This window comes from Crocodylus porosus, unplaced genomic scaffold (genome assembly GCF_001723895.1).
Source record: "Crocodylus porosus isolate Cpor-Errol unplaced genomic scaffold, CroPor_comp1, whole genome shotgun sequence".
Lineage (NCBI taxonomy): Eukaryota > Metazoa > Chordata > Crocodylia > Crocodylidae > Crocodylus > Crocodylus porosus.
In genome coordinates, this window is record NW_017728943.1 from 44,639,709 (window position 1) to 44,648,380 (window position 8,672).

Here is an 8,672-nt window from a genome sequence, read left to right on the forward strand (position 1 = left end):
GGGTCCTCTAGCACCTTCCAGTTTGTTGGCTGGCGCTTCCAGGGGGTACATGGCTGATTTCAGGGAGTGCACTATACATCACCAATGGCTTAGAGTGAAACTCACATGTCAGTGGATGGAATAAAGCACTTCAGAGAGCAGAAGGGAATTAGGTTATGAAATGACCAGCATGCAATTCACAAACTAAAGGCTAGTGCGACTTGAATTGGGAGACTGCAATTACTGGGGAGGTAGTTAGCCCGAAGCCAGACAGAAATCAGTAGAGATGCATTTTACAGAGAGACTAACTGCTCCTTATAGACAGGCTAACTGTATGTCACCTGGCCCACAGGGCTTCCTCTGGGTCTGGCACTTTGGCAGCAGGGGAGTGGCAATTAACAGGCTCCTATACACGTGCAGGGAGCCAGCTCCGACATGCTGTAATTCCAGCATGTTGGAGCAGACTCTATTAATCAAGTTTGCTGGAGTATGGAAAATGAATGTGCTCCAACAGACTCTAGCATCATGCGTATCAGCGTCCCCATGCTGAAAAATGACAGTGGAGCACTTTGAAATAAAGCTCACTCAATGAGCTTTAGTTCAAAGTGCCCCACCACCATTTTTCAGTGTGTGGGGGAATGAATGATACATGTAACACTCGGGTGCTTTTAATTAGCACAGCTTGCTAATTAAAGCACCCTCCCACACCTCCTGGAGCACGTGTAAAAATGCCCAACATGGCCAGCGCCTCGCCACTGCCAAATTTCTGGACCTGTGCAGCCTTTGGACTGGCCTGTTTATTATGTAAATCGAGTACCTCTACCACTAAGAGAACTATAAACTTAGGGTTACCGTACATCCAGGTTTTCCCCGACATGTCCTCTTTTGGGGTCCTCTGATCTCTGTCCGGGCGGTTTTTTGAAATCTGAAGAAATGTCCAGGATTTTGCACTGCTTCACTGGCAAGAGCAGGGGAGGGCAATTGGAGGCAGAGAACATCATGTGTGAGTGCTCACACACGCAGACGTGGCCAGCGTGCAGCCAGGCAGGTTGGTGGGAGCAGCCTCAGCAGCTGGATGCAGGTAAGTCTGTGGGGAGCACAGGTTGGAGGGCCAGGGTTTGGGGACTGTCCTGTGGCAGGGGGTGGAGGGGATAGGTGCATGAGGGGAGCAGGTGCGTGCCGCACTGGGGAATGGTGTCAAGGCCTGAGGGCTGTAGCAGGACACAGGGGCAGGGGGCGACACCTACATCCAACGCTTTTGTGACCTGATCATAAAAGGCAATCAGGTTGGTCTGACATGACCTGCCCCTGCTCCCTCAACACTTTGGGGTGGAGAGCATCCAGACCTGCTGATCTGAACACGTCCAGCCCCTCCAGAAGCTCTCTAACCCGCTCCTCCCCAACCTGAGGTCTGGAGGCGTTCCCCTCGAGTCCATCTTGCATGACGGTGGGGAAGTCCCGGTCCCTGCCCAACAAAACAGAGGTGAAGAATTGGTTAAATTGTCCTCCTGTTTGGAACTGGAAATAGGGTAACCCTGTTAATGCTCCTTTAATCAGAGGCTACTAGATACAGAGGAGTACTGGGGACAAGGATGGGAGTAGGAGTCGCAGGCTCGTAACAAGCACTCCAAGGGCGGACAGGACCCCGAGCAGAGCACACCGGGCAGTGCCCACAGGCCCTCTCAAGGGTCCAAGGAGCAAGTGGGCGCCACCCAGTGAAAGTCTACCCCAAGATGTGCATGGACAAGACAGGAAACCAGCCCCAGATCACAGCGTGAGCCTCCTCCCCTCCCACCATGACAGCTGGCCAGCTTGGCCAGAGCCAGGAGGAAAGACCACCAGATCCTGGGGTTGGGCACCGGGCGGAGGGGCAGGTGCACTGAAGCAAAGGGGTGCTGGGACCTTGCAGACAGGCCCTTGAGGGCAGCCAAAGGGGGGCAACCCTAGAAGCCTTGGGAGATCTTGGGTGGAGGGGGAAGGGGCAGGGTTAGCGGGGGCGGGGCACTGTCACCTCTGGTTCCTTTGTGGGCATGGTCCAGGCTGGGGGGCGAAACCTGCGGAGCGTGGTCCCGCCCAGGTGCGGAGGCGAAGGTAGGCGTCCGCCTGAGTGGTGTGTTGTTTCTTTTAGGAGGATGAGTTTCTTTTGAGTAATGGGAGCTTATCTATAGTGATCACCTTGTTTTTAATGCTGTTACGACGATATTCTTAATAAAAGATATATAAATCGAATACAAAATAAAAAAAAGTTGGCAGGTTCCAAGGTCGGCGCAGGGGAAGTCGCTGACACGGTCGTTGGGGGTGGTGATGCCATGAAGCCAACGGGCAGGAGAAACTTCCAGAAGCAAAGGCCCAGCTCTAAGGGGTTTGTCCGTCGACGGCCGCCGTAGCAAAGCCTAGGCAGCAGCTAGCGGATGACCATACACTCACGGGCTGAATCGAAACTCAGCCTCGCCCCGCTCCCCAGGAGCCAATGGGGTCGGCTTAGAGGCAAACGTCACTTTCCCGGGAGACCGCCGGGGCCAATCAGGCGGCGCTTTGCTGGAAGGAGCTGTCTGGGTGTCATGGCGGCTTGCACGGGTTGCCGCTGCGCCGGGCTGCGGGCTCGGTACACCTGGCGCCACCCGTTTCTCGGCGCTGTGCGGCGCTGGCTAGGCCCGGGTTCCCGCCTGGCGCCGCTCCTCCAGGCCCGGGGCTTTGGCGGCGACCAGGCGGTGGCCGTGGACTTGCAGGGCAGGTAGGGTGGGGGTCCGGGGGCCCTTCCCCCCTCCACGTGAAGGCAGCGGTTGGTGCCGGTGGTGGTGATTGTGTGTGAGTGTGTGTATAGGTTGTAGCCATGTTGGTCTAAGGACATAGGCAGACAAAGTAATTTGGGTGAATCTGATATGTTTTATTAGACAAACTTAAATAGTTGGAAAAATGTTCAACAAAAAGGAAAAAATAGTTGAAATATATATGTCGTTTGGTTTGAGCTGATAATCTTCTATTAGAACAATTTGGAGGTGGGTTGATGTATACACAGTATATCTACATCTCTGTATAGATACACACGCACGCAGGGGCTGGTGGCATTAGCGCTGGCTTGGCATCTGCGCCTGTATATCAGCATTTCTCAACCTGTTTCGGGTTTGGGGTGGGTGTTGTATAGCCGCGTTGGTGTAAGAACTCAGGCAGACAAAGTTCTTTGGGTAGATGGGATATCTCTTACTAGACCAGCTAAATAGTTGGAAAAATTTTTCTTTGCAAGCTTTTGGGCACAAACACCCTATGTAAAATAGACTCTCCTTATGCCTGAAGAAGGGTGTTTTGTGTCTGAAAGCTTGCAAAGAGCAGTTTTTTCCAACCATTTAGTTGGTTTAATAAAAGAGATCCCATCTACCCAAAGAATCTTGTCTTTCTCAATCTGTGGGTCGTGGCCCCAAAGTGCCCCACGCACCCACCCCCTGCCTTACACATTGTGGGGCCTGGGGGTGAGGGGCAGTGGGTCAGGAGTGTGGGGGACTGGATCAGGACTGCCCACCGATATTTAAAAATGGGTACTGGTACAAAAAAGGTAGAGAACCACTGCACTAAAAACCTTCCCTTACAGTCCCACACTCACCCAGCTGTAACTTGCCACTAGAAGGCTGGTGAGCCAGGATGAGCTTCTGTCCCTGATGTAGGGGCTGGGGAGTGACAGATCATGTGGGACACTGGGACTTCAGCTGTAGGCAGTGGCCACACACCTTGATGGAATGGAAGCTGGGTAGCGGAAATCTGAGAGAATTCTGCCCTGGAGTCATGGGCAACTGGTGCTGCCTTAGTGTCTGTCCTGTTTCTCCCCCCACCCCCCCCAGAACCGGGCAGCAACTGGAGGAGTCTCCTGCAGCCAATCTCGCCGACAGGAGACCCTGTGGCAAAACTTACCAACCCCCCTCTGCAGGAGGGGGAGGGAGAAGGAGAAAAGTGCACTGTCAGCCTGTACAGAATGTTCCCTCTCCTGAGAGAGATTCTCTGTGAAGCTACTTCACTTGGTTTGTTACTGAGTTATTTTTCTCCCCTGGTGGCCACTTTTACTCCAGGAGAACAGTTATGGACTTCTGTATATTCCTGGTTTCTCCTGAGCAAGCAGGGATTCTCCCTAGAGAATCTGAACATCTGCCCAAGTCCTTTGTAAGTGTACAGATACTCGGTCTCCTGGGAGAAACTCTCCCAAGAGCAGTTTAAGCCTGGCTGATCCTGGGTTTTCTCCTGGAGCAACCATTTTTTACTCTGGGAGCAAAAGCCTGTGTAGCTGTATATTTGTGGTTTCTGCTGGGAGAGAAGTGACTCTCCCATGGAAACTGAATGTCTGTACATGGCCTAAATGTTCTTTTCCATCCTGAACGCAGCCTTTTCAGAGACTAAGGCAGAACTGCATTTCAGGAGGTATATGTGTTGCCTATTCTATTGGCAGAAAGAGTGCTTTGGTTTCCTGATGTGGTGATGTGATGTGGTGAATACTAAATGTAATTGGTATTTTTTTAACGTAAAACAAAGATATAAACAGAAATGATTAGAGAGTTCTTTATTAAATTGATTCTTGCTTGACAGGGACTCAACAATATGTAATTAACTTATGGAACTCATTGACACAAGTTATTGAGGAGATCTAGTATTTTAACCTTGTTCAAAAGGAAATTGGACAAGTTTGTGGAGGAAAGGTCCATCAGTCAGTATTGCATTCAGTGGATAGGCATGTAGGTAGGGATATTGCCTCTCAATCGAAACTTTGAATTCTGAAAGTTCCAGATGAAGAGAACAAGGAAATAGAAAATTCTGGACATGCCCTGTTCGCTCCCCCTCACCTCCTCCTCCCCCAGCATTTGCAGTCTACCACCATGCAAGGAAAGATAATGAGCTAGATGGGTAAGATCTTTTGTTCCTGTGTCCCTGATACAAAATATTCTCTTCTTAACAGAAAACTGGAAGTTTCCTCTGGAAAACTAGCAAGATTTGCTGATGGATGTGCTGTAGTGCAGGTAAAAATCTATGGAACTTCAACATTGATAAATTAGCATGGATAAATGTACAGTCTTTTACTGGACTGTCAGGGCCTATGACATGGGATGGGAATTGGAATTTGTAATGGCTAGGCTTCATAACTACCTACTTCATAGAGAGATACTTTTTAAGGATTTCTCAAAGTATAACTATTACAAATAGTTAATTCATTTGGTACTTCGCTGGGGGGAATTCTGTACTGGAGAAATGAAATTGTACTAAACGATATATTTATTAAAATGTCATGGCTATAAGTAATTTGACTTTTTTTTTTTTAAATCAAGTTAGGTGACACATCAGTGATGGTTACAGCAGTCAGTAAAACAAAAGCTTCTGTGTCCCAGTTCATGCCCTTGGTGGTGAGTACAGATTACTCAGGCTGTCCAAACTGATGCTATAAATACCCACACAAAGTAGAATTTGACAAGTAGATGTTATTTAATGTAAATATTGTGAAATTTATCCAATATTTATTTTTCACTGTGGCAACAGTAAATAACAATTTTATTCAGGTGTGTTATTGTAAAACTAACTCTTAACTGTGATTTTGTTGATTTAATTAGGAAAGAGCAGTTAATGTTCTTTATTAATCTCTGTGTAATTTTATAAGGTTGATTATCGTCAAAAAGCTGCTGCAGCAGGAAGGATTCCCACAAACTACCTTAGGAGAGAGCTTGGTACTACTGATAAAGAAATTCTTACAAGCAGAGTGATAGGTATGGGAAAACATTGTAAAAACTTCTTCTAGTACTGTGTTTTCATCATTTGTGGTATCTTCCTCAATGTTGGAAAAAGGAGGGTTATCTGTGATCATAATTTTCAGAGTCTATTGCTTCTGCAGCAGTATTAGGAAAAGCACATTTCTTAAAGTGCTGCAAGGCTTAAATCCATTTTAAAAACAGATCAGCTGGGGCTGCTTGCACATTTCTTTATGTGAGATTCCAAAATAGCTTGTTAGATATATTCACGCTTGAGACTAGGACTTCTGATACCTCTGACCAAGGGGACTGTTATTTTTTGAAGCTCCTGCTGCTTCTATAAGGGAGGAGGAGAAAGTGGAACTTAAACTGCAAACTTTGGTAGACAGAGGCAGTCTTATTGGCTTCATCTTCCTCCCAACCTTCTTTGTTGCCTGAAAAGTCATCTCCAGGAAAGTTAAAACTTGTTGCTAGAATGAGGTGAGAAGAGCTTCATGTTCAGTTTACTGTATTTGCTCAACTGTAAGATGGCTCTGATTATAATATGATCCCCCAATAATTAGATTCTGTGTATAGAAAATGTGTAAATTTTTTTATAATTTTCCAGGTATAAAATCTAATTGTTGGGAGGTTTGTCCTGAATTTGTCAACCTCCAACTTCTACAGCAGGGGAAAGAAATCTGGGGTATCGGGTAACCCCTGTCTCATCTCTTGTCTCTGTGACCCTGCTCTCCCTAAGCGCATGGATGTGAAGAACAAATCTGAAAAAACTAACCTTGAAATAACCATAGTATAGCAAGTTACATATAGTAGCCATAGATTTAATTAACCTAGAATTGATGCATTTTAAATTTTTTGAAACTATTGCAGGAAAGGTACTCCATAAACACATATTTAAGCAACGTTTTAACAGCATTTACTTACTTAGAGAGAATACACACAATACATTATAGTAGTCCAAAGCCAAAAAGCATATATTTTACCATGACTCTGCTGGGGCTCACCCCAGTGACCTAACATCATTTCAAAATACGGTGACCCCACAGCTTAGCATTGCTCAGTGTGTATGTGTACTCTAGATACCTTGCCTTCGCTACAAAGGATCCATGTGTTAATTAACTCCCACTCATGACTGGAACCAGGTGTTCTTTTCACAAGTCCTGGGATCCTCTAAACACTTATATTCAGATGAGATGCAGGGCAGTCTGGTCTGGCTTCATCTCATGAAGGGCAGGGCCACGTTAATCATATGCAATAGGTTGAGAGAGGGAGTGACAATGGGATTCTGGGTGAATTGTTTGAGGCCCTGTTTGGTGATGTTTGCCAGACATTTAAGGCAGATGAAGAAACAGGAATCACTGGAAATGGGAAAGAAAGAAACAGCTCCCCTGTGGAAGTGAAGAGGAAATCAAAATGTATGCAGTGTTATCGGAAAAAGAGCCATTGCTCAGGGGGACTGAACTCAATGGGCACTAGTATATCTATTTTATTTGCATGGCCTGCATTATCTCTTCATAGTCTTGCTCAGTGTTGGCTTTATTTAATCAATTTCATAGTTGGATTCTGTTATTGAGCACAGCAGTTCAGAGAGAGTGTATTTAATTCAGTTTCCTTGTATGTAAATGTAAGATGAGACGTTTCATTTTATATTCAAGTAAATACACTGGTTAAAACTAGCAGGACTTACTATATAAAGATAATCTAAAGGGTGGCACCTTCAAGACTGAGTGGTTCACTGAGGCATGGGCTTTCATAGACATTTCAGCTGATGCTGTGAAGAGACTTGCAGAAAGAAAGGGTTTTAAATAGAGAGGAAAGGGTCAATAAGGATGAGTAAAGCAATTAATTTATGGGGGGACATGAAAATAAACAGATAGGTTTAAAAGATAGTTCAGGTAATAGGATAAGAACATGTGGTTTTGGTTGAGACCATATTTAACACAATCCACAAGTTGTTTTTTTTGTTTAAGGACAGCTGCTCAGGAAGTTAGTAGAGTTCAGTGATGGAATGTTCTAGGGACATTGAAGTGTTCTGCCATGAGCTTTTGTGTACATCTGGGTTTGATGTCAAATGGATGTCTATTTATTTTTTTGTTTAGGGTTAGCTCTGTCTAGCCCAAGGCAGGCAGTTATTTTGGGTGGAGGGCTGCTTACAGAGTTTTGGCAAGCGATTGAGGGCCGCATGACAGGCAGCCAGGGACAGATAAATATTAATTTTCTAAATTTTTTAGGTGCCCTGCGGGCCAGAAAGAAAGACCTGGTGGGCCGCATTTTGCCCACCCCTGGTCTAGCCAATGCAGACAGCTGAAGGGCACTGTAAACAGGTGATGCTGTATATGATGTTGGTAGAAGAGCAGGTGAATGAATCCTAGATGACATATTTTGTGTGGTTAGGGAACTGATGGGCAGAATCCTCTGGGATTCAAATCTGATGTGGGGAAAAAGAGTCCAGGAAGGCTGGCTGTACTTTAAGGATACCGTTTTAAGGGCCCAGGAGCAAGCTATCCCGATGCAATGCAAGAATAGGAAGTGGAACAGGAAACCAACCTAGCTGGACAGCAACTTCTTCAGTGAATTGAAACTCAGAGAAATCCTATACAGAGTGGAAACTTGGTCATAGTACTAGGGAAAAGTATGAGACCATCATGTGGTTATGCAGGGAGAATTAGGGAGACCAAGGCACAGTGTGAGATGCAGCTAGCAAGGGACGTAACAAGAAATAAAAGGATTTTACAAGTTTGTGAAAATAACAGGAAGACCAAAGAAACCATAGGTCCCTTACAAAATGCAGAAGATGGAGTTGTAGACACTCTGGAGCAAGGTTGGGCAAAATATGTGCCAGGGGCTAGATCTGGCCTGTGAGGCCATTCTATCAGGCCCACAGGGCCCCTGAAAAATTTTTTGAAAATTAAAATGTATCTGTCCTTGGTTCCTGTAAAAAAAAAAAAAAGGAACTAGAGGCAGTAGGATCCAGGG

The 8,672-nt window shown here is 46.0% G+C and overlaps 1 protein-coding gene across 2 annotated transcripts in view; it reads left to right on the plus strand.

Annotated features, from left to right (window-relative positions):
- Positions 1 to 2,533: 2,533 nt before the first annotated feature.
- The window catches only part of PNPT1 (polyribonucleotide nucleotidyltransferase 1), a 47,462-nt gene continuing 41,323 nt past the window's right edge, over positions 2,534 to 8,672 (plus strand). For both annotated transcript variants that reach the window (XM_019549255.1, XM_019549256.1), the window contains exons 1-4: positions 2,534 to 2,713; positions 4,916 to 4,976; positions 5,283 to 5,357; positions 5,609 to 5,714. In XM_019549255.1, coding sequence (XP_019404800.1) covers positions 2,541 to 2,713; positions 4,916 to 4,976; positions 5,283 to 5,357; positions 5,609 to 5,714 — 415 coding nt within the window. In that variant the 5' untranslated portion in view covers positions 2,534 to 2,540. The remainder of the gene's footprint in view (positions 2,714 to 4,915; positions 4,977 to 5,282; positions 5,358 to 5,608; positions 5,715 to 8,672) is intronic.